The following is a 25,684-nucleotide window of genomic DNA, read 5'->3' as shown; positions in this document are numbered from 1 at the left end:
GAGAAGATACTCTTACCTTGTGGTGATTATGACAGAAAACAAATACATTTCTTAGAAGTCATCCTATATGGAAACATTTTAAAAATATTTTAGGATACACGTGAAATATTTTAAATTGGCCAAATAATGTATAAAAACATTTTCATTCATACATTTTAAATAAATTACAACATATATTATGGAATGTATTTAAAGGCCTAGTGCAGTTTAAAAATGTTTTGTATATATTTCAATACTATGAGGTCGGAATAATATTGTGAAAATGTGACCGACCGGCTCGTTTCGGTCTTATGTAGCAACATTTGAAATTATGTTTTTTACATTGGATAAAAGTAGAGACTCCAAGCTAGAAAGTTGTATATCATACACCGCAGTTGAAGAACAATGGGAAAGTAATTCTGCTTTGAAAGTTGATAAACTTGTAACCTCACTTTTGAGAAAATGGCCATTGAATTATTTGGTAAACCACTTCTTTCTCTACACCCATTCAGCATCGTTCACACCCTCTTAAGTCTTAACCCCACCCATCTCTTTAAGGATTCACATGTGAACAACCAAAGATTTCCAGACTAAAGGATGGTTTATTTTTTTATTTTTTTTCACCTTTATTTAACCAGTTAGGCTCGTTGAGAACAAGTTCTCATTTACAACTGCGACCTGGCCAAGATAAAGCAAAGCAGTGCGACACAAACAACAACACAGAGTTGTTACACATGGAATTAACCTGTTGCAACGAGCAATCCCGTATCCGGGATCCTATTTATAGCCTCAAGCTCATTACCATAATGCAACGTTAACTATTCATGAAAATCGCAAATGAAATGAAATAAATATATTTGCTCTCAAGCTTAGCCTTTTGTTAACAACACTGTCATCTCAGATTTTCAAAATATTATTTTGAACCATAGCTAAACAAGCATTTGTGTAAGAGTATTGATTAAGCCTAGCATTCAGCATGCAACATTTTCACAAAAACAAGAAAAGCATTCAAATAAAATCATTTACCTTTGAAGAACTTCAGATGTTTTCAATGAGGAGACTCTCAGTTAGATAGCAAATGTTCAGTTTTTCCCAAAAGATTATTTGTGTAGGACAAATCGCTCCGTTTTGTTCATCACGTTTGGGTAAGAAAAAAATAGAAAATTAAGTCATTACAACGCAAACTTTTTTCCAAATTAACTCCATAATATCGACAGAAACATGGCAAACGTTGTTTAGAATCAATCCTCAAGGTGTTTTTCACATATCTATCGATGATAAATCATTCGTGGCAGTACACTTTCTCCTGGAAACGTGCATGGAGCTGGAGATTACGCAATAATTTCGACGGAGGACACCGGGCGGACACCTGGTAAATGTAGTCTCTTATGGTCAATCTTCCAATGATATGCCTACAAATACGTCACAATGCTGCTGACACCTTGGGGAAACGACAGAAAGTGCAGGCTCATTCCTGGTGCATTCACAGCCATATAAGGAGACATTGGAACACAGGGCATTCAACATCTGGACCATTTCCTGTATGAAATTTCATCTTGGTTTCACCTGTAGCATTAGTTCTGGGGCAATCACAGATAATATCTTTGCCGTTTTGGAAATGTCAGAGTTTTTTCTTTCCAAAGCTGTCAATTACATGCATAGTCGAGCATCTTTTCGTGACAAAATCAAATTAAAAGAGCGCCCCCTATCTCGAAGAAGTTAAGGTTGCAGTGACACATACATAACCTGAGCAGAAACAATATTGCATACCAGAGAGAACTGTAGACATCAAGAAAGCCAGTCAGTTGATTGACAAGTGTTTTCCAACACTTCTGATGAACAGGGCAAAATAGATATTTGCCTAGAACAGTTAGGATCCGCCTAATCTCCCCTTAAATAAAGGACGCACCATGGCTGCCTTCCAAGCAATGGGAACCTCCCCAGAGAGGAGAGACAGGCTTGGCGGTGATTGGGGCATCATTAACATTCTATTGAAATGGTTACTTGCATATTGGAGTCTTTCGTTTAGACATGTAGCTAGCTAAACAGTGAACCATAATCCCAACTCATAACGTTACTACCCTGCATGAATCTGCAGGTAACTAACCAACCAGGTTCAATGTTAACTAGCAATGAAAATGGCTCTGCGATACAAATAATATTACTACACACATCATACACGTAACATTAGCTATCGAGACTGCCAGCTAAAGTTAGCTAGCTACCCAAACAGTACGCTTTAACTTTAAAGGAAAATTACTTTCTGACAATTAGAAACGTGTAATTTCTGAAAATGTAGCTAGCTAGACTATCTTACCCGTGTACATGGATAGACGCTTTTTCCTCTCTGTCACGGATGCCATGGTTGCCCTTAGTTTGAAGATGTAATCTGGAGACAGGTGTTCTATACAACAGCTTTCTGTGTGTTCTCTTTTTTTGACTCCCTCTGCATATTTGCAATCAAACGGCAGAATTTTCTCCCTAGCTATCATACTCTAATTCCACAGGGCATTTCACTCATTTCAAAACTCTGTCTTCCAGAAAGTGGAGAGCAACACTTTTGCAATTCTACTATGTGATATCTTTTAAAAAAGCACTGTTTACCGAATTACCTACACATACTGGCCAGCTCATGTCTTCATCACTCAATACCTAGGTTTACCTCCACTGTATTCACATCCTACCATACCTTTGTCTGTACATTATACCTTGATGCTATTTTATCGCCCCCAGAAACCTCCTTTTACTCTCTGTTCCAGACGTTCTAGACGACCAATTCTTATTGCTTTCAGCCGCACCCTTATTCTACTCCTCCTATGTTCCTCTGGCGATGTAGAGGTGAATCCAGGCCCTGCAGTGCCTAGCTCCACTCCTATTCCCCAGGAGCTCTCTTTTGACGACTGCTGTAACCGTAATAGCCTTGGTTTCATGCATGTTAACATTAGAAGCCTCCTCCCTAAGTTTGTTCTATTCACTGCTTTAGCACACTCTGCCAACCCGGATGTTCTAGCTGTGTCTGAATCCTGGCTTAGGAAGACCACCAAACATTCTGAAATTTTAATTTCAAACTACAACATTTTCAGACAAGATAGAACTGCCAAAGGGGGCGGTGTTAGCCTCCAGAGTTCTGTCCTACTATCCAGGTCTGTACCCAAACAATTTGAACTTCTACTTTTAAAAATCCACCTCTCTAAAAACAGTCTCTCACCGTTGCCGCCTGCTATAGACCACCCTCTGCCCCCAGCTGTTCTCTGGACACCGTATGTGAACTGATTGCCCCCCATTTATCTTCAGAGCTCGTGCTGCTAGGCGACCTAAACTGGAACATGCTTAACACCCCAGCCATCCTACAATCTAAACTTGATGCCCTCAATCTCACACAAATTATCAATGAACCTACCAGGTACCTCCCCAAAGCCTTAAACACGGGCACCCTCATAGATATCATCCTAACCAACTTCCCCTCTAAATACACCTCTGCTGTCTTCAACCAAGATCTCAGCGATCACTGCCTCATTGCCTGCATCCGTAGTGGGTCAGCGGTCATACGGCCTCCACTCATCGCTGTAAAACGCTCCCTGAAACACTTCAGCGAGCAGGCCTTTCTAATCGACCTGGCCGGGGTATCCTGGAAGGATATTGATCTCATCCCGTCAGTAGAGGATGCCTGGATATTTTTTTTAAATGCCTTCCTAACCATCTTAAATAAACATGCCCCATTCAAGAAATTTAGAACCAGGAACAGATATAGCCCTTAGTTCTCCCCAGACCTGACTGCCCTTAACCAACACAAAAACATCCTATGGCGTTCTGCATTATCATCGAACAGCATCGTGATATGCAGCTGTTCAGGGAAGCTAGAAACCATTATACACAGGCATTTAGAAAAGCCAAGGCTAGCTTTTTCAAGCAGAAATTTGCTTCCTGCAACACTAACTCAAAAAGTTCTGGGACACTGTAAAGTCCATGGAGAATAAGAACACATCCTCCCAGCTGCCCACTGCACTGAAGATAGGAAACACTGTCACCACTGATAAATCCACCATAATTGAGAATTTCAATAAGCATTTTTCTACGGCTGGCCATGCTTTCCACCTGGCTACTCCTACCCCGGTCAACAGCACTGCACCCCCAACAGCAACTCGCCCAAGCCTTCCCATTTCTCCTTCTCCCAAATCCATTCAGCTGATGTTCTGAAAGAGCTGCAAAATCTGGACCCCTACAAATCAGCCGGGCTAGACAATCTGGACCCTTTCTTTCTAAAATCATCTGCCGAAATTGTTGCCACCCCTATTACTAGCCTGTTCAACCTCTCTTTCGTGTCGTCTGAGATTCCCAAAGATTGGAAAGCAGCTGCGGTCATCCCCCTCTTCAAAGGGGGGGACACTCTTGACCCAAACTGCTACAGACCTATATCTATCCGACCATGCCTTTCTAAGGTCTTCGAAAGCCAAGTCAACAAACAGATTACCGACCATTTCGAATCTCACCATACCTTCTCTGCTATGCAATCTGGTTTCAGAGCTGGTCATGGGTGCACCTCAGCCACGCTCAAGGTCCTAAACGATATCTTAACCGCCATCGATAAGAAACATTACTGTGCAGCCGTATTCATTGATCTGGCCAAGGCTTTCGACTCTGTCAATCACCACATCCTCATCGGCAGACTCGACAGCCTTGGTTTCTCAAATGATTGCCTCGCCTGGTTCACCAACTACTTCTCTGATAGAGTTCAGTGTGTCAAATCGGAGGGTCTGCTGTCCGGACCTCTGGCAGTCTCTATGGGGGTGCCACAGGGTTAAATTCTTGGACCGACTCTCTTCTCTGTATACATCAATGAAGTCACTCTTGCTGCTGGTGAGTCTCTGATCCACCTCTACGCAGACGACACCATTCTGTATACTTCCGGCCCTTCTTTGGACACTGTGTTAACAACCCTCCAGGCAAGCTTCAATGCCATACAACTCTCCTTCCGTGGCCTCCAATTGCTCTTAAATACAAGTAAAACTAAATGCATGCTCTTCAACCGATCGCTACCTGCACCTACCCGCCTATCCAACATCACTACTCTGGACGGCTCTGACTTAGAATACGTGGACAACTACAAATACTTAGGTGTCTGGTTAGACTTTAAACTCTCCTTCCAGACCCATATCAAACATCTCCAATCCAAAGTTAAATCTAGAATTGGCTTCCTATTTCGCAACAAAGCATCCTTCACTCATGCTGCCAAACATACCCTTGTAAAACTGACCATCCTACCAATCCTCGATTTTGGCGATGTCATTTGCAAAATAGCCTCCAATACCCAACAAATTGGATGCAGTCTATCACAGTGCAATCCGTTTTGTCACCAAAGCCCCATATACTACCCACCATTGCGACCTGTACGCTCTCGTTGGCTGGCCCTCGCTTCGTACTCGTCGCCAAACCCACTGGCTCCATGTCATCTACAAGACCCTGCTAGGTAAAGTCCCCCCTTATCTCAGCTCGCTGGTCACCATAGCATCTCCCACCTGTAGCACACGCTCCAGCAGGTATATCTCTCTCGTCACCCCCAAAACAAATTCTTTCTTTGGCCGCCTCTCCTTCCAGTTCTCTGCTGCCAATGACTGGAACGAACTACAAAAATCTCTGAAACTGGAAACTATTATCTCCCTCACTAGCTTTAAGCACCAACTGTCAGAGCAGCTCACAGATTACTGCACCTGTACATAGCCCACCTATAATTTAGCCCAATCAACTACCTCTTTCCCAACTGTATTTTATTTATTTATTTATTTATTTTGCTCCTTTGCACCCCATTATTTTTATTTCTACTTTGCACATTCTTCCATTGCAAAACTACCATTCCAGTGTTTTACTTGCTATATTGTATTTACTTTGCCACCATGGCCTTTTTTGCCTTTACCTCCCTTCTCACCTCATTTGCTCACATTGTATATAGACTTGTTTATACTGTATTATTGACTGTATGTTTGTTTTACTCCATGTGTAACTCTGTGTCGTTGTATCTGTCGAACTGCTTTGCTTTATCTTGGCCAGGTCGCAATTGTAAATGAGAACTTGTTCTCAACTTGCCTACCTGGTTAAATAAAGGTAAAATAAAAAAATAAATAAAAATGTTATAGACAGAAGCGTGCTACATGGCAGACCAATCCGAACTCATCTCTTGGCATGTCCCATTACAAACAATCATGGCTTAGCCTTTGTTATTTTGTTGCTTTGACAAAGTTATTTCGGGAAGATTATTTTATTCATTTAGTGTGATTAGTTTACTTAGACATAAATTCATCTAATCACTATCTCTCATTTTACGGTCAAGCCTGTTACTCAAACTAAACTCTTTAATATGGTGAAACTATTCCTTTTAAAATATTTATTTGAAAATAAATATTGAACATCTACAGTAATAGTGAAATGATAGTCTTTTTGGCCATTTTCTGGTGTTTTGTGGTAGAAATCTGAACGGGTCAAGCATAACACGTCAACCCATAGATAAAAAATGTCTTGCCTGTCTAACTATGTTTTTGTGGTAAAAATACAACAAGCTTCCATGGGGATTCATGGCTGATTTAACTAGTAATTACCAGTTGGAGGGCTGTTCAAATGGATTTTTCCCCTTATGTGGTAAATTCCCACTTCCCACTTGGTTACGAATGCAGCATAACACCGGTAAACCATCCACTGTAGAGCCATATAATACCACTCATTGGAAGCGCAAGATCTAGACCTACACTTTGACATATTGTGTTTTTGTGTAAATCGATAACTAACTCAAATAAAACATTATTAGAAAAGCCTCTTGAGATGGGACATGTCTTTTATTAAGTTGTACATGTGCTCTTTATGACAGAATGTTAAAATTGAGAAATCAAAAGGTTTTTTAAAAAAATCACTGGTTAAGTTTTGGCTTGGTGCCCCCCCCCAAAAAAAAATTCTCCATTGATCAATACATCATTTACGAAGCCGAATTAGGAACCACTTTGGCCACCCTATAGACTAGATGTCATAGCCATGCATTTCTGGAATATTGTCAGGCATGCAAATGAGCAAAGATGCAAATGTATGTACATGCATCTCTGGAATACATTTAAAGCATTAAATTCATTTTAGCAAAGATGCAAAAATATTTATTACGTGTCGTTTTTCTTTTCCTTTGGGAAATGTTGAATAAAAAAGTATTCCATGCAATGAGATCGAACCCACTACATGTGTCAAGCTCCAGAGGTCCTCAACGTTTAGCACAGGACAATTACTGCTCAGTTGTCAATGGTATGTGATGGTGTGTGAGCCATTACTGTGCTGAAGTATGGATCCAACCATCATTATTGATTTCACTTCTTATGTGCCTCTTAGCTTGTTTAGTTTTCCTGTGAGCATGTTCCTTGGTGTTGAATTGCTTTGTGTTCAGCACAAGTAGAGGGACAAAGGTCAGCTTTGATAAGAGAAGCCAAAATAGTTTTTTGTCAAGTGCTGCTGTATGATGAGTGATTTTCTGTGTCGCTCTGAAATAATACAGGCGCTTGCATTTTCTCGTGCATTAAACCGCAAAATATACATTTAAAAAGCACCTTAGGTTTTCTGATGCGCCTCTTATGGAAAATATATGCGAACTATGTTTATATGGTTGTGCCAACGTCTTGAGCTTAAATAAACAGGGAAAATCTGCCCTAATTTATAGACCTGTTTGCTATCTAAAAAGCACCTAAAAAAATTGTATATATGCTAAATATATCCTAGCTTTGTTTATACGTTGTGTGAATAACATTTTTGTTGTTGCTAAAGTCAAGAAGGAAAAGCTGCCCTAACTTGTAGACCCATGTACTATTCTACTTTCTATCCACCTTAGAGGAACCTGACGTTCTCCTGCAGTGAGACACACTCCTTCCCCTTGTTCTTCAACGCCACCAGCTTCCTGCGTCTTCCGGGGCTGTCGGACAGTGACACCCTGTCGGTCAGCCTGTCCTTCCGAACATGGAACCCCAGCGGTCTGCTCCTCTACACGGCCCTGGCCGACGGTGTGGTGGAGGTGGGCCTCACCGAGGGGAAGGTCACTGTCTACATCAACGTTACCCAGAAGAAGAACATGCGCATAGACATCTCCTCAGGTAGGGTCTAGTTCAGGGCTCTCCAACCCTGTTCCTGTCGGTTTTCAATTCAATCCCAGGTGCGCTAGATTAGGGTATGAACGAAAACCTACAGGACTGTAGATCTCCAGGAACAGGGTTGGAAAGCCCTGGTCCCGTTAGTACTGCCATGCTGGCTGATGCACTACAGTAGACCTGTTAATTTAGTCTGAAGACCTTCCCCTCCCTTGCTTCTCTCTATCGATCTGGGGAGGCTCTCCCCAGGAGGGTGTTCTGTAGCTGAATCTCTGTCTGTTGGGCCCTGTCTGTTGGGCCCTGTCTGTTGGGCCCTGTCTGTTGGGCCCTGTCTGTTGGGCCCTGTCTGTTGGGCCCTGTCTGTTGGGCCCTGTCTGTTGGGCCCTGTATATGTTTTTATTTTTGTCTTTAATATTACAGATAGATTGAAGGTTCTGTAAATTTCATTGCTTGCATAATTTATTTTCTCTATACATTTTTCCTCCTCCCCTACCATCATCTACCCTAATTGGAGTAAACTAACATACAGCAATATTTCTACTGCTACTTACAGCTATTTTGCTCACATCTACGATACCTGTAGTTCAATAGTTATACATATATTCCTAATTTCCTTTTTCTTGAAGTGCTGGATTTTCACGCACGGCGAGCAATGGCCAGGTCGCTGTTGTAAATGAGGACTTGTTCTCAACTAGCCTACCTGGTTAAATAAAGGTGGAATAAAAAATAAATACAATTTTAATTTTAACTCCAACCCTTTGATGTCCACAGATCCAGTAATGCCATTTTACTATTTACTTTTGCCATACATCTCTCCATTTTACTATGTCTTACCTTCCTATTTGTAACATTTCTACCGATATTGCCCTAAAAATAAATACTTTACCCGAGAGTATAATGATATTTCCTATTGACTGATTGTGGTTTTTCGGATCCCCGAACAATACAGTTTGCAGGTCCATCAGAACCCTGATATTATGACATAACAACCATTCCTGGACCAGACTCCAAAAGCGAGACACCAATGGAGAGTACCAGAAAATATGTTCTAATGATTCTGTTTCCTCGTGTCTGAACAATGCTGACTGTTCAATGCCCCATATATTGAGCAGTATTTTTGTATGTGCCTGCCAATTTTTGGTTTTACAGTGCCTTCAAAAAGTATTAACACGCTTTGACTTTTTCCACATTTAGTTGTTTTACAGGCTGAATTAAAATGGATTTAATTGAGATTTGTTGTCACTGGCCTACACACAATACCCCATAATGTCAAAGTGGAATTATGTTTTTAGAATGTTTAATTTTTCTTCAGTCAATAAGTATTCAACCCCTTTGTTATGGGGTTGAAGCCTAAATAATTTCAGGAGTAAACAGTTCCTTACCAAGTCACATAATACGTTGCATGTGTTTTAACTTTATTTTTGAATGACTGCCTAATTTCTGTACCCCACACATACAATTAACTGCAAGGACCCTCAGTCGAGCAGTGAATTTCAAACACAGATTCAACCACAAAGAGCAGGGACGTTTTCCAATGCCTCGCAAAGAAGGGCACCTATTGGTACATGGGTACAATTTTAAAATAAACAGACATTGAATATCCCTTTGAGCATGGTGAAGTTATTAATTACACATTGGATGGTTTATCAATACACCTAGTCACTACAAAGATGCATGCGTCCTTCCTAACTCAGTTGCCAGAGAGGAAGATAAGCGCTCATGGATGGTGACTTTTTAAAACAGTCCCAGAGTGTAATGGCTGTGATGGGAGAAAATTGAGGATGGATCAACAACATTGTAGTTACTCCACAATACTAATCTAATTGACAGAGTTTAAAGGAAGAAGCCTGTACAGAATAAAAATGTTAAAGCATAGTGGTGGCTGCATCATGTTATGGGTATTCTTGTAATCGTTAAGGACTCTGGAGTTTTTCAGGATAAAAGAATAAGCGGAATAGAGCTAAGCACAGGTAAAATCCTAGAGCAAAACCTGGTTCAGTCTGCTTTCCACCAGACACTGGGAGATTAATTCACCTTTCAGCAGGACAATAACCTAAAACACTGGAGTTGCTTACCAAGAAGGCAGTGAATGTTCCTGAGTGGTTGAGTTACAGTTTGGACTTAAATCTGCTTGTCTATCAATGATCAACCAATGTGACAGAGCTTGAAGAATTTTTAAAAGCGCAATGGGAAAATGTTGCACAATCCAGGTGTGGAAAGTTCTTCGAGACTTACCCAGAAAGACTCAGCTCTAATCGCTTTTTTTCCCCCATGTATTGACTCGGGAGTTGAATACTTATATTAGTGGGGCGGGGGGTTATTATATGTATTTTTCTTCCACTTTGACATGAGTATTTTGTGTAGATCATTCACACAAAAATACAATTAAATACATTTTAATCCCACAATATAACAGCAAAATGTGGAAAAAGTCAAGGGGTGTGAATAGTTCTGAAGGCACTATACGGCAGTTCATTGACCTGATGCCAAGGATTTCAGAAAACAAAAAACCAACTGTATTGCTGTCAAACCTTTAGACTTTAAGTTTAACAAATATTTTGTATTTATTTATACTAAGCCATTTATGATTTTTATTGGGCGGCACACTAATTCTTACATTTCTTCTTTCATCAATTGTCTCTTCCAATTTTGTGGCTGAGCTATGAGGAGTTAGTTATAATTTTGTATTGAGCATACACCTCCATACACTGTTAGTTGCTTGTGTGCCAATTTACTGTTCTCGTTTACAAGGGCCTTCAAAAATAATATTATTATTGTAAATTTAAAAATAAATATTTACATTTCAGAAGAAAGTGCTTTGTTTCTGGCCATTTTGAGACTTTAATCGAACCCACAAATGCTGATGTTCCAGATATTCAAGTAGTCTAAAGCAGTCCAGTTTTATTGCTACTTTAATCGGAACAACAGTTTTCAGCTGTGCTAACAATTTCAAACTGGTTTTCTAGGAGTGATGGTTGCTGATAATGGGCCTCTGTATACCTATGTAGATATTCAATAAAAAATCAGCTGTTTCCAGCTACAATAGTCATTTCCAACATTAACAATGTCTACACCGTATTTCTGATCAATTTTACGTTATTTTAATGGGCACAATTATTTATTTATTTTCCAAAAACAAGGACATTTCTAAGTGACCCCAAACTTTTGAATGGTAGTGTGTATATAGATATATATACTGCTCAAAAAAATAAAGGGAACACTAAAATAACACATCCTAGATCTGAATGAATGAAATATTCTTATTAAATACTTTTTTCTTTACAGAGTTGCATGTGCTGACAACAAAATCACACACAAATGATCAATGGAAATCAAATGTATCAACCCATGGAGGTCTGGATTTGGAGTCACACTCAAAATTAAAGTGGAAAACCACACTACAGGCTGATCCAACTTTGATGTAATGTCCTTAAAACTAGTCAAAATGAGGCTCAGTAGTGTGTGTGTGGCCTCCACGTGCCTGTATGACCTCCCTACAACGCCTGGGCATGCTCCTGATGAGGTGATGGATGGTCTCCTGAGGGATCTCCTCCCAGACCTGGACTAAAGCATCCGCCTACTCCTGGACAGTCTGATGGAGCGAGACATGATGTCCCAGATGTGCTCAATTGGATTCAGGTCTGGGGAACGGGCAGGCCAGTCCATAGCATCAATGCCTTCCTCTTGCAGGAACTGATGACACACTCCAGCCACATGAGGTCTAGCATTGTCTTGCATTAGGAGGAACCCAGGGCCAACCGCACCAGCATATGGTCTCACAAGGGGTCTGAGGATCTCATCTCGGTACCTAATGGCAGTCTTGCTACCTCTGGTGAGCACATGGAGGGCTGTGCGGCCCCCCCAAAGAAATTCCACCTCACACCATGACTGACCCACCGCCAAACCGGTCATGCTGGAGGATGTTGCAGGCAGCAGAACGTTCTCCACTGTGTCTCCAGACTGTCACGTCTGTAACATGTGCTCAGTGTGAACCTGCTTTCATCTGTGAAGAGCACAGGGCACCAGTGGCGAATTTGCCAATCTTGGTGTCTCTGGCACAACCCCCACCTGTGGACGTCAGGCCCTCTGTTTCTGACCGTTTGAGCAGACACATGCACATTTATGGCCTGCTGGAGGTCATTTTGCAGGGCTCTGGCAGTGCTCCTCCTGTTCCTCCTTGCACAAAGACTGAGGTAGCGGTCCTGCTGCTGGGTTGTTGCCCTCCTAGCGCCTCCATGCCGCCTGACCACGTCTCCTGATGTACTGACCTGAGCCACTTGTGTGGGTTGTAGACTCCGTCTCATGCTACCACTAGTGTGAAAGCACCGCCAGCATTTAAAAGTGACCAAAACATCAGCCAGGAAGAATGGGAACTGAGAAGTTTTCTGTGGTCACCACCTGCAGAACCACTCCTTTATTGGGGGTGTCTTGCTAATTGCCTATAATTTCCATCTGTTGTCTATTCCATATGCACAACAGCATGTGAAATTTATCGTCAATCAGTGTTGCTTCCTAAGTGAACAGTTTGATTTCACAGAAGTGTGATTGACTTGGAGTTACATTGTGTTGTTTAAGTCTTCCCTTTATTTTTTTGAGCAGTGTATATATTAACCCTAAAAATATATGGGGTATTGGAAATGATGCAGACAATTACATTGATGGAAGCAACAATCTATCCACAATATTAAAGTTGATCCACCACCTGAAGAAAAAAAAGTAGGGGTGCTGTACAGAAGATAGCCCTATTTAGTAAAAGACCAATTACATATTATGTATGGCAAGAACAGCTCGAATAAGCTAATAAAAACGACAGTGCATCATTACTTTAAGACATGAAGAACTTTGAAAGTTTCTTCAAGTGCAGTCGCAAAAACCAACCAGCGCTATGATGAAACTGGCTCATGAGGACCACCACAGGAAAGGAAGACCCAGAGTTGCCTCTGCTGCAGAGGATAAGTTCATTAGAGTTACCAGCCTCAGATTGCAGACCAAATAAATGCATCACAGAGTTCAAGTTACAGACACATCTCAACATCATCAACTGGGCTCCCGAGTGGCGCAGTGATCTAAGGCACTGCTTCTCAGTGCAAGAGGCGTGACTGCAGTCCCTGGTTTGAATACATGCTGCATCACATCTAGCCGTGATTGGGAGTCCCATTGGGTGGCGCACAATTGGCACCAGTGTTGTCCTGGGAAGGCCGTCATTGTAAATAAGAATTTGTTCTTAACTGACTTGCCTAGTTAAATGGAGAGAAAAATACATAAACTGTTCAGAGGAGACTGCATGAATCAGGCCTTCATGGTTGAATTGCTGCAAAGAAACCACGACTAAAGGACACTAAGAAGGAGAGACTTTGCTTGGGCCAAGAAACACGAGCAATGGACGGTGTCTTTGTGAGACGCAGAGTAGGTGAACGGATGACCCACAGCATTCTGCAACGAATACGCCATCCCATCTGGTTTGCGCATAGTGGGACTATCATTTGTTTTTCAACAGGACAATGACCCAAAACACACCTCCAGGCTGTGTACGGGATTTTTTATGTAGTGCTGCATCATGACCTGGCCTCCATAATCACCCGACCTCAACCCAATTGAGATAGTTTGGTATGAGTTGGACCGCAGAGTGAAGGAAAAGCAGCCAACAAGTGCTCAGCATATGTGGGAACTCCTTCAAGACTGTTGGAAAAGCATTCCAGGTGAAGCTGGTTGAGAGAATGCCTCTGATGTGCAAAACAGTCATCAAGGAAAAGGGTGGCTACATCGAAGAATCTAACACTTTTTTGGTTACTACATGATTACATATGTGTTATTTAATCGTTTTGATGTCTTCACTATTATTCTACAATGTAGAAAATGGTACAAATAAAGAAAAACCCTTGAATGAGTAGGTGTGTCCAAACTTTTGACTGGTGCTGTATTTTTCTATTCATATATCAATGCCTTAATTGGGCAAAATTAAATAGTAAAAGTAAGGAAAGGAGAGAGAGAAAACAACGGAAATAAAAGTACAGCGTGCTTACAATTTCAGCGTCTTAGGCTCTAACATTTTATCTCTCCCAGTTTTTTTTCATATTTGGCTATTTAAATTCATCCCATCTACTCAGGCATTTATAGCCTGTCTGCGAAGGGAACATTCCAATTTTTTTTCTTCAGATCATAGCAATCATCATGTTGTCCTGTTCCCTTGTCAGTTCGTTACTTAAAGAAATAGATCATGTCTATAGCCTACAAATGAATGGGTTGCCATTTAAGCTACATAGCCAATAGTCATTAAAGTGTTATTAATTTAGACAGATCGCTTGAGTGGTACTGTGATTGTCTTTTCAATAGGTGTGTGATTGAAGGCATTAACACTTATCTTTCTCTTTTGTGTCTTTGATGTGGTGGGGTGTAATAGTCCATCTTCACCTCATTTCAGTTGCCTAAACAGTTCAATGGTCCAGTGACCCATCTGTGCTACATTGTCTGTTAAGAGGCTGTTCTAGTCTATGCAGTTCATTCAAATCAAATCACATTTTATTGGTCACATATACATATTTAGCAGATGTTATTGCGGGTGTTCCTAGCTCCAACAGTGGAGTAGTATCTAACAGTGCAGTAGTACCTAAAAATGATTCACATCAATACACACAAATCTAAAAGTAATATGTAAATATTAGATTAAGCAGTGGTATTGACTAAAATACAGTAGAATAGAATACAGTATATACATATGAGATGAGCACAGCAGTATGTAAACATTACTTACATTTTATTGAAATGACTAGTGTTCCATTATTAAAGTGGCCAGTGGTTCCAAGTATATGTATATAGGGCAGCAGCCTCTAAGGTGCAGGGTTGAGTAGCCAGGTGGAAGCCTGCCAGTGATGGCTATTTATCAGTCTATTTAGAAGCTGTTTTTCAGTCTCTCGGTCCCAGCTTTGATGCATCTGTACTGACCTCGTCTTGTGGATATTAGCGGGGTGAACATGCCGTGGCTCGGGTGGTTCATGTCCTTGATGATCTTTTTGTCCTTCCTGTGACATCGGAGGCTGTAGGTGTCCTGGAGGGCAGGTAGTTTGCCCCCGGGGATGCGTTGGGCAGATCGTACCACCCTCTGGAGAGCCTTGCCGTTGCGGGCAGTGCAGTTGCTGTACCAGGTGGTGAGACAGCCCGAAGGGATGCTCTCAATTGTGCATCTGTAAAAGTTTGAGGGTTTTAGATGCCAAGCCAAATTTCTTCAGCCTCCTGAAGTTGAAGAGGCGCTGTTGCGCCTTCTTTACCATACTGTCTATGTGGGTGGACCGTTTCAGATTGTCAGAAAAGTGTACAGTGGGATTTTAAGGGTTAAGCCAGATTCAGCCTCTTCCACATGTTTGCCCAGTTCAGTCAGTTTATATTTTTTTGACATTGAATATTTTCTTCATATGCTTAGACAGTTTCTCATTGCAGGTGCAAATTTATGTTAGTAGTGACTCTAAACTCACTTTAGTCGAGTCCGTAGCTACTTGGTCCATGGTCATGTTGTTTCGTAGTGTTTGTCTCCATTTCTCAATCTAGTGTTTGCCATAACATGCAGTTGCCAACATAACATTTCAGTTATTTCTGAACTTTAGAGTCAAGTTCTTTCATATTTAAGAAGGATATTTTAGTAAAGAGAGGGAATACCAAACAGATCTGTATATCATAGTCTTTTTCAGAATGTATTGTTGTTTTTCTGAAGTTTCAGTAATTGCAGTTGTCTGCTTATCACCCACCTTCACTGTGATTCATGAAGCCATATTGTTCGGTCTGTGGTCACTGTTAAGGTTCGGGGCTCAACGACGGCCAGTGGCATAACGTCTATCTCCATGCTCTGGAGAACTGCGCCATGCTGACCATCGATGGTGACGAGGCGTCCACGGTCAGAACGGTCATTCCCATTCAGATTAGAACAGGGGGCCAATACTACTTTGGAGGTATTTACACAGATGGTCTATAACAGAATCATATAGCTCTATACTGGACAGGTGTATGGCTCTGGGCCCGATTTCTCAAAAGCATAATAAGGCTTATTTCATCGTTAGAACCTTCGTAGGAGCATCTTTACATTCTCGAGCTGTTTCCCAAACCCGTCTTTATTAACGGTGCACTTCAAATCGCTTCTAATCTAACGCCTGCCTCAGACCACTTGTTGAACAGCTGAGTGCATCGTTAAATCACCGTTTGCCCTCCTGTGTCACTTTACACACAGGAAATATCTGCTGAATATAGAATGAAGATGTTTATCTTTCCCTCTGTGACCGCCGAAAACTTCCCAATTGAATATAAATAGCCTAAAAATTGTACATATAGGAGCAGAAGGCATTATACAACGCGTTTCGACTTCTCGTTGGCATCTTTCAGGCAGCGTGAGGAAGATTCTAGAAGTCGAAACGTGTTGCCGTTGTGTAATCCTGATGTGCACTGCTGACTGCTCCTCCTATATGTATTATTTTGTCAATATTTTCTGTAAACAGTTCACTAAAGTTTGTTGCAATGTAGTGGCCGCCTACTCGTCTTTCTTGGATTACCTGCCATTTAGGGGCCTACCGTCCCACTGGCATATCTCACCCTGCGATGCATCGTTAAAACACAATGCATCGTTACTATAACGAACTCAGAGGCATTTCCCAAAACACCTCGTAGTGAAAACTTTCCCTTTCGTACAAGCTTGTTTTTATATTGATAGGATTGAAACAGCGCTGATATCAGATCACATTTCTTCATTCACATTTTACATTCACATTAGAATTATTGCCTATACGGCTGCAAATATTGAGACAGTTTATTCCAATGCTTAGCCTACCCTATAATACTAAACTATCGTAGATTTGGCAGATCATATCATATCATAAACTATCATCAGATTTGGCACATGTTGTTACATATTAAATATGAAGGAAAACATTTGACAGCCAACAGTTAGCAAAATAGAACTCAATGGAATGAACATTAAATAGATTTTAATATGATTTCAATATTGTCCTATGTAGTCTAGGCCTACTGTATTCAATACTGCATTCATCTCTGTTTTTATTTGAAGCATGGTATTATCTTTTGCTTCTTTGTAACAATTTCAAAGACATTTGCAACTTTGTATTTGTAGTCAACTTCGTTCTGAAGTTATCTGCGGTCACAGAGAGACATCTTTATTCTATGTTTAGCGGAGATCTTGTGTGTGTAAAGTGACAACACACTTAGCTGTTCAACTAGTGGTCTGAGGCGTTAAATAACAAGCGCTTTCAAGTGCAACTTCAGTGAAGGTGGTTTTAGGAACAAGCTCTGAGATTTAACGATGCGCCTACAACGGTTCTGACGATGAGCATACCCTTTAAATGCTTTTAGGAAACCAGGCCCTGGTCTATAATGTGTAAACCCTCATAACGGGCTTGTTACTTCCTTATTCATGATGACATTTCTATAATTCAGTCTGACAAACAGTCTTGTGATTTATTGTGTGTACAGTACATGTGTTTGATGGCATGCGTTGTAAGAAAATCCTCTTTGTTGCTTTTGATTGGTTGCCTTTTTGTTTTCTTTGTGTTTTGTTAGCCTTTGAAGATGTTTCCTCCAAGACAGCGTCTTAAATATTGAATGAAACTCTTCCCTAATGATTCAAACCAAAACACAACACTCAGAATTATTGTTGCTTATTACTTGTAATGTGTCTCTAGAGTTGACTTTTCAAACAGAAAGCTCTGTCTTGATCATATGGTTAACTTTGGAACTCTTTCTCCCTCTTGTCCTCATGCAGGCTACTTCCTGCGTACCAACACTCCCCCTGCCCAGCGCTCCTTCCAGGGCTGCATGCAACTGATCCACGTGGACGACCAGCGAGCTGACCTGGTGGCGGTAGAGCAAGGCAACATGGGAACCTTTGAGAATGTCAGCCTGGATATGTGCGCCATCATAGACAGGTAATATTCTATACCATTCCCCAAAGATCTTATTGAGCTTGATCAGCCTTTTTGCTTTGATGTTGATCACGAAAGTGAATGTATAAAAACCTACTGCGACATTACCTGAGGGGCTGGTTGCTCATGGGCATGCATTACACAGCCTTTTCATAAAGACGGTAGGTGGCCCATCAAGATCAAGAAAGCATCTCACACAGCGACACTGCGAGAGGCAGGGATCAGAGGATCACACAAGGCTTGCTAGTGGATGTCTTGGTGTGCAATCTCTGTGCTCCTGCTGGTAAATGCCTGTGTACACAGCCAAACAGGCACACATCCCCAATGCAAAACTCATCAAAACAATGAAGTGGAAAAGCTCTGTTGCTTCTCCCGAGATATGGAAATGCAATTTTAGCAAAAGGTTACTCAGTCCGCCTGGAGAATTTGGACATGCGCTTACATTCTTATCAAGATAAGCACATTAAAGGTATTCTCACAGTGTGTTGGTTCACTCCAACACATGGTTCTGGTTCATAAATGGAATCTTATCTCTGCTTCTTATTCTCCGTTAGTGATTAGGAGTCAAACTGGAGATCCTGTTATTCCAACCTTTTGTGCTGGAATTGTTAACGACACTCTTTGAAATGTCAGAGGAAGACATTTTCAAGACCGTAAAAAAAAAGTTCTGGACGGTCATCCAGATTTGTTTTCAGCTTTAACGTCCTTAGTCAAATCAAACTAGATTATTGTTCTAGGGACATTTGTGTAATATGTACATATGATACATCCATTTATGGCTGAATACTCTTGATGTGTTGTTCATTTGACTGATCTATTATGGCCAAGGTTATCCGATACACCAGATTTTCTCTCCCGTTAAATAGGAACGTTCCAACATCTCTGCCCTGCGTAAATGTACAGGATTGCGGTGATGAAATCGTCATTCTAAACTATGCTAGTAGGGGGAGTTGAACTAACTTCAAAGGGAACTCCATGTTACCACAGCCCTTTGATCACACCAGCAGGTTTAAGGAGGTCCTGCACTGGTCATGGACTAAGAGAGTACAGTGATACAGCCTAACGTTCACCATGAAGTGGTATCAAAAATACATGAAACCAAGGTCACGAACGTCCTCACAGCACCGTGTGTTGACTGATTACTGTCATGACACGGCGACAGCACGGTAACATCCTCTGTTGTCTCACAAAGGTCAACGTATTTCAATTAGATGTCTTCTTGTTGAATTTGTGTCCATCCATTTCCAATTAATGTTTTTAGCGTAAATTATATTTGAAATATGCACTCTATGAAAGTTCTTCCTATGTTGTCCTATCTATTCTCTTCTGACCCATCTGTAGTTTCGCAAAGGTCAAAGTAGTTAAATTAGAGGTCACTTCTTCTTCTTCATGTGAGAATGATCTCCCCCCCCCCACACAGATGTGTCCCTAACCACTGTGAACATAGAGGCCGCTGCTCTCAGACCTGGGATAGTTTCAGCTGCTCCTGTAACGGGACAGGATACACCGGGGCTACATGCCATACCTGTAGGTATCCTCCCCTTCCTCCTCCTTAGCCTATCAAGACATCTTCATCTATGGTCTGTCATTATTCATGCCCTCAGGGACCCACCTGAAACGTCAGTCACATTTTTGCACATTAATCACCTCCCTTACAAATGGGGAAACACTTGGATTTGTAATGATGAATAAGTCATTCTACTGCAATGTCTGCTTCATAATACACGTGGTTTCCTCTCTCGCGTGTGTATCCAGCCGTGTATGAACAGTCCTGTGAGGAATACAAACACCTTGGTAAAACATCTGGCACGTACTGGATCGACCCTGATGGGAGTGGTCCTGTTGGCCCCTTCAAAGTCAACTGCAACATGACTGGTAAGAGCACCTCTCAATAAGACCCAAGATGAAAATCAACGAAACCATCTCTGCGTCTGATTTTGTCCCATCCCAGTGGGCCAATCATGTTAAAATGACATCATTATAACCAGATTACAACCAAATCTGGTATCTGGTTGGAATGATGTCATTGCAACCAGTTTTGACTGCATTGATGGCTGACCCACATTGAATTATTCCCCTGTAAATATTGTACACGGCTGACTGGTTTGTTGATGGTGCTGTTGACGGTGTGTGTTGCAGATGACAAGGTCTGGACGACAGTGAGAAACAACCTGTCTCCCCAGACTTCAGTGACTGGCTCAGACCTGGAGGGGAAGGCTGTGCTGCAGCTCAATTACAACATGTCCACAGAGCAGGTCACCGTATGACCTTATGACATCTTCACCCATTGAATCGTTCATGAAGGAACCATCTCAATGGGAAAGAAATCTGTATTTTATCAGTGGGTTTAATGGACCCGCATTAAGCCTAGTTTCATACAAAAAAAACAATACTCAATTGAGAAACTCTATATTTTCTGTCTAGAGAAACCAGATGTGTATTTTCTATGTATTTTGATGTTACAGCCGAAGACACTAGCTAGCTACGTTTTTATTAAAGATGTTCTCGCTGTATTTTCACTCAGCTCCACTAATATTACTAAATGTTATGCATTCTGCATTGCTTAAACCCTCTTTTCTCTCCCTACGACAGGTGACAGCCATCATGGGCAGTGCGGAGTACTGTGAACAGCATGTTGCCTACGCCTGCCGAATGTCTCGACTGCTCAATACGCCAGGTAAAGAGGATATTTGTGTTTGTATGTTAATTGTTGTGTACATCTGAGAATATTTTATGGATCTGTTTCTATTGGACAGTACTGTAGTATCCTTTCCAACAAAGACACAGCAATTTAGGCATCTGGAGAGAGAAAATGGCAATAATATGTTGTCTTCTCTTTCCCCTTCCCAGTGTTTGTTATTGATGAATGTCCATTTAGGTGTTGCTAGATTGTTTAGCCGATTGTTATTAGCATTATGGCTACACGTGAAGAATACTCTATACTCTAATACTCTATAAGAATACTCTAAGAATACTCTATACTCTATCTATAATCTATTTGATTTGGCAAGTGTTTCACGAGATGTGAAGGCAAGCTGGCGTACATTAGACAGCGACAAGCTGGCGTACATTAGACAGCGACAAGCTGGCGTACATTAGACAGCGACAAGCTGGCGTACATTAGACAGCGACAAGCTGGCGTACATTAGACAGCGACAAGCTGGCGTACATTAGACAGGGACAAGCTGGCGTACATTAGACAGGGACAAGCTGGCGTACATTAGACAGGGACAAGCTGGCGTACATTAGACAGGGACAAGCTGGCGTACATTAGACAGCGACAAGCTGGCGTACATTAGACAGCGACAAGCTGGCGTACATTAGACAGCGACAAGCTGGCGTACATTAGACAGCGACAAGCTGGCGTACATTAGACAGCGACAAGCTGGCGTACATTAGACAGGGACAAGCTGGCGTACATTAGACAGGGACAAGCTGGCGTACATTAGACAGGGACAAGCTGGCGTACATTAGACAGGGACAAGCTGGCGTACATTAGACAGGGACAAGCTGGCGTACATTAGACAGGGACAAGCTGGCGTACATTAGACAGGGACAAGCTGGCGTACATTAGACAGCGACAAGCTGGCGTACATTAGACAGGGACAAGCTGGCGTACATTAGACAGGGACAAGCTGGCGTACATTAGACAGGGACAAGCTGGCGTACATTAGACAGGGACAAGCTGGCGTACATTAGACAGGGGCAAGCTGGCGTACATTAGACAGGGACAAGCTGGCGTACATTAGACAGCGACACAGCAGTTGTCATCCCTTGTCATTACTCATAGAATTGAGCCAAGCGTTTATTGCAGTGGCTCTGAGAAATACGACCTGTGATAAATGGAACTGGTTTATTCCCTTAAGCCAACCATAGGGAACATTATAACTGAAATTCCATGACAGCCACAGAACCTAAAAGCTTGTCAGTTTCATCCAACAATGTAGTGTTTTATTTTTTTTACCTTGTTTGATTTTTATCTCATCTGGCGTTATCAAGCAACATCCGTTCCCCATGAGGGTCCATAGAATTCTGAGCCTGAGGTTTTGTCAGCAGCAGGGTAGCCCCAGCTCCCAGCCTCTAGAGTAGACACTGATTTGTGGATCAGTCGGTGTATATGAGCAGCATAACAAGCTTCCATCATGTCCTTTGGATGTGTTAGGATCTGAGACAGGGGCCTGACTGACTGGAGACGTTGACAGATAAAACCCACACATCATTAGTGTTCTGGTGAGCTCTGTACACCTTGCTGCTCAACAGCCGTTTAGCATGGTGAAAGGGAGCGTGTTGGTTGGCAGGATCAGTGAGCTGAAAGAGACTAGGTGTCAGAAATTCCTGGTCAGAGCTGCTGGTCGGTGGTAGTACCTCTCCCTCATTTGGTAGTCTTATTGTGTTGGCCTCAGTGGTGCCCATTCATCCAGTATTGAGGAATAGAAGCTTACTCTACCTCCCAGTTTCACCGCTGCTGGTTTGTCTCTCTCCCCTCACACAGACGGGAGACACTTGGCCTCCAGGCCCTCAGCTTAGCCTATTTCCCTTCTCATCACCATAAAGAACCTGAATTATTGATTACTCTATAGCCAGGGAATACCCAGAACCCCACAATTGTCCATGCTGCTCCCCTCAATCTCTCTCTCTATCCACCCTCCTCTCTCCATCCACCCCCCTCTCTCTGTCTCTCTCTCTCCATCTCCCTCTCTTCACCCCCCCCCTCCCTCCCCTGCATGTGGACCAGTGTGGAACATGGATACCTTGCAGGGGAACAGCCTTTGTAACAGCCTTTGTTCTCTCCCTGGAGCCTCACCGCCTCACTCTGTGTCCCCTTGGCTTTTACTGAATTTTTTTTAGCCGATTTCTGAGGCATGTGTTGAACAGACCACCCCTGTGGCTAGAAACAGTGGTCCCATTGTCCTTCAACTATTATTTCCCCATTGATGCAAACATTGCGTAAATATTTCACTGTCAGTGGCTTGATACCAGACCCCTTCAATAATGTACTACCAGCCAATTATTATTTTTTCATACAATTATTATTTGTCATTCACTGGAGGGAAACTTCAGCCAGGTGCTGCTGATAAGTAACAATGACAAGATAGAAAATGGCAAATGAAATAATATTTTCTTGTCTTTCCCAAATTACCATTGTGTAGACATTGTCTTTTCCCACTGCTTATTGTTAAGCATGCCTGTTGTTTGACTACTTGCAATTCAAAAGCATAATTCACATTGTAAACAGCAAAACACACGAGTTGTTCAGTGATCCTACAGTAGTCAGTATGACTACACAAGCACGGTGGAGATGTTGAACAAGAACAAATGCCCCGGAGTGTGTTTGTCTTGATAAACGATCTTGTTTGTCCATCTATACAAACAGACATTTCCACTTGATGTGATTCCTCACGCCAGTTATTTTCCCGTTCCTTAGAGCAAGTCATTTTTGATTACCTGGAGTGCTGCATAACACTATCGGTCTGTGCTGCTGTTGGTGTGGAAGCAGGAGGAATAGCTGATTAATAGACCACAAAGCTTGTCTCAATCAATTAAAAAGTAAAGTGTCAAATAGAGTGAAGGAAAATGGATCAGCTGGTTACACTTGTTTAAGGATCTAAACATAGGACTGCACATAACATAAGCAGTATAGGCATCAATAGCCTCTTCATCTCAGTTTCAAGGCTATTTGCTACGCGAGGTTGACATCAACAACGGTAGCATGTTATTGTCTGTGTACCAGTAGAGAAGAGTACATGAAAAAAAAAACTGCTTAGACTATCTATGGTCATTTGTTTACTGTAGATATACACACATATTGTGGCGTGATGCTTATGTATTGAGTGTGTTGTTGTGTTGGTAAGTTCTGTGCTGATTCATGTTGTTGTTATTTTGCAGAGGGCTCTCCATTGACATGGTGGGTTGGCAGGGCCAATGAGAGGCATTTTTACTGGGGTGGTTCAGGCCCAGGGATCCAGAAGTGTGCCTGTGGAATCGAGAGGAACTGCACCAACCCCAAGTACTACTGCAACTGTGACGCTGACCAAACGCGCTGGTGAGTGACTGAACAAGACCATAGATTCGATGTTACAGTATTAAAATGTAGTTTTATAATCTAGTTATCCTGAAATGTCATACATGAAATTAATCAAGACATAATACATTGTAACATTTGCTTTGTGCTACAATCTTACTGTTGTGCCTTTTGTAGTGAAAATATTCCTCTGTATCTCACATATTTGATTTATTTTTAATTTAGGAGAGAGGACGCTGGTCTTCTGGTATATAAAGACCATTTGCCTGTGAGTCAGGTGGTGGTTGGTGACACTAATCGTGCTGGCTCGGAGGCTAAATTGACTGTGGGTCCACTGCGTTGTCAAGGAGATGGTGAGTTTGTTATCATTTCCACACCTATGTTAGTATTTTGGGCCATTATTCTCTGCTTTGTATGACTAGAATGCACATTGAGTGATTCATGTTTCCTGTCTGTTTCCCAGGTAACTACTGGAACGCAGCATCCTTCAACACGCCTGGATCCTACCTGCACTTCCCTACCTTCCAAGGAGAGACCAGTGCTGACATCTCTTTCTATTTCAAGACTTCCTCCTCTTATGGCGTCTTTCTGGAGAACCTTGGCAACGCTGACTTCATCCGCCTGGAACTAAAAGGTGAGTATACCACTACTCAGTAACAGGTCGATATACACTACCTGTAGACTTATATTATGGATGTGTGTCTGTGCAGTGCAATATCAAAGCTCTGGGTCAACATCTGCAAAAAATTAGCCCATTACAATATATAATGTATAGATGCAGTATAAATTCTGTGGTTTTGGACAGTGTTGATAAGGCTTATTCACAGTAGATATCGACTTTGACTTTCCACTATATAACAAGTATCTTGTCTGTCTTGTGGCCACAAAACAAGAATCTCGTGCTCCTACTAAAAACAAACCACCAGCCACTAAGCAATTGTCACCTGCCATGTTCCCTGAGAGCTACCATTCAGTTCTTAGTACAGCTTCTCAGTCAACTCTTGGGGACTGTAACAAGATGGTAGATTGAATTTTGGGGGACAAGTGTGTGTGTACTGTAGAGTCTCAGTCTGAGAACATTGTGAAGGTGAAACCTCCCACGGTACCTCTAGGGCTCTCCATAAAGGCTGCCATCCATCTCATCGATCGTAGTCCATACTTCTCTCAGCTTATATTCAACTTCAGTGCTTTAGAAATCTCCACTTAGAAATGGCTAGAAGTCAGTATTAACTTAAAGTTCACCAGCACAGTGGGAACCCTGTTTGGAAATGGTATTGTTAGATGAAATTGGTTTCCAGTGACATTTAAGCATGATTTGTGAGCTGGTAGGAGAGCAGTTTCCTTCCGCTGGGAAAGATCAATGGTCAGAAATATCTTTGAGCTGCTTCCGTCGCCTCAGAACCCATTGTTATTGTTTCTGACCCTTCTTCTCTGGCAGGTTTGAAGCTTTTTACTGACGCCATCTTTTGGTGCAATGCGTTGCCAATATTTGAGCAGTATTATTAGTGATTCAGTTGCTCTGAAGAAACACAGTCTCTTCTTTGGAGACAGAGACAGACAATATTCTGTTAAAAAAATATATATTCATATTCAATATTTTCCCCCCCATTTTAATATTCACAAGGTATAGTATTAGTCTGCCAAGGGAAATGGATTTACTA

The 25,684-nt window shown here is 41.8% G+C and overlaps 1 protein-coding gene across 1 annotated transcript in view; it reads left to right on the top strand.

The window, feature by feature from the left end:
• The window catches only part of LOC118402060 (contactin-associated protein-like 2), a 100,121-nt gene that overhangs the window by 35,386 nt on the left and 39,051 nt on the right, over positions 1-25,684 (top strand). Inside the window, exons 8-17 of the mRNA XM_035799922.2 lie at positions 7,832-8,090; positions 15,875-16,024; positions 17,842-18,004; positions 19,422-19,528; positions 19,757-19,876; positions 20,141-20,256; positions 20,594-20,678; positions 23,888-24,044; positions 24,249-24,376; positions 24,487-24,657. Of these exons, the coding sequence (XP_035655815.1) occupies positions 7,832-8,090; positions 15,875-16,024; positions 17,842-18,004; positions 19,422-19,528; positions 19,757-19,876; positions 20,141-20,256; positions 20,594-20,678; positions 23,888-24,044; positions 24,249-24,376; positions 24,487-24,657 (1,456 nt within the window). The remainder of the gene's footprint in view (positions 1-7,831; positions 8,091-15,874; positions 16,025-17,841; positions 18,005-19,421; positions 19,529-19,756; positions 19,877-20,140; positions 20,257-20,593; positions 20,679-23,887; positions 24,045-24,248; positions 24,377-24,486; positions 24,658-25,684) is intronic.

The sequence above is a fragment of the Oncorhynchus keta genome, chromosome 23, assembly GCF_023373465.1.
Source record: "Oncorhynchus keta strain PuntledgeMale-10-30-2019 chromosome 23, Oket_V2, whole genome shotgun sequence".
NCBI classification, from domain to species: Eukaryota; Metazoa; Chordata; class Actinopteri; order Salmoniformes; family Salmonidae; genus Oncorhynchus; species Oncorhynchus keta.
Note: the sequence above shows the minus strand (reverse complement) of the source record. Positions and strands in the feature narration are given on the sequence as shown.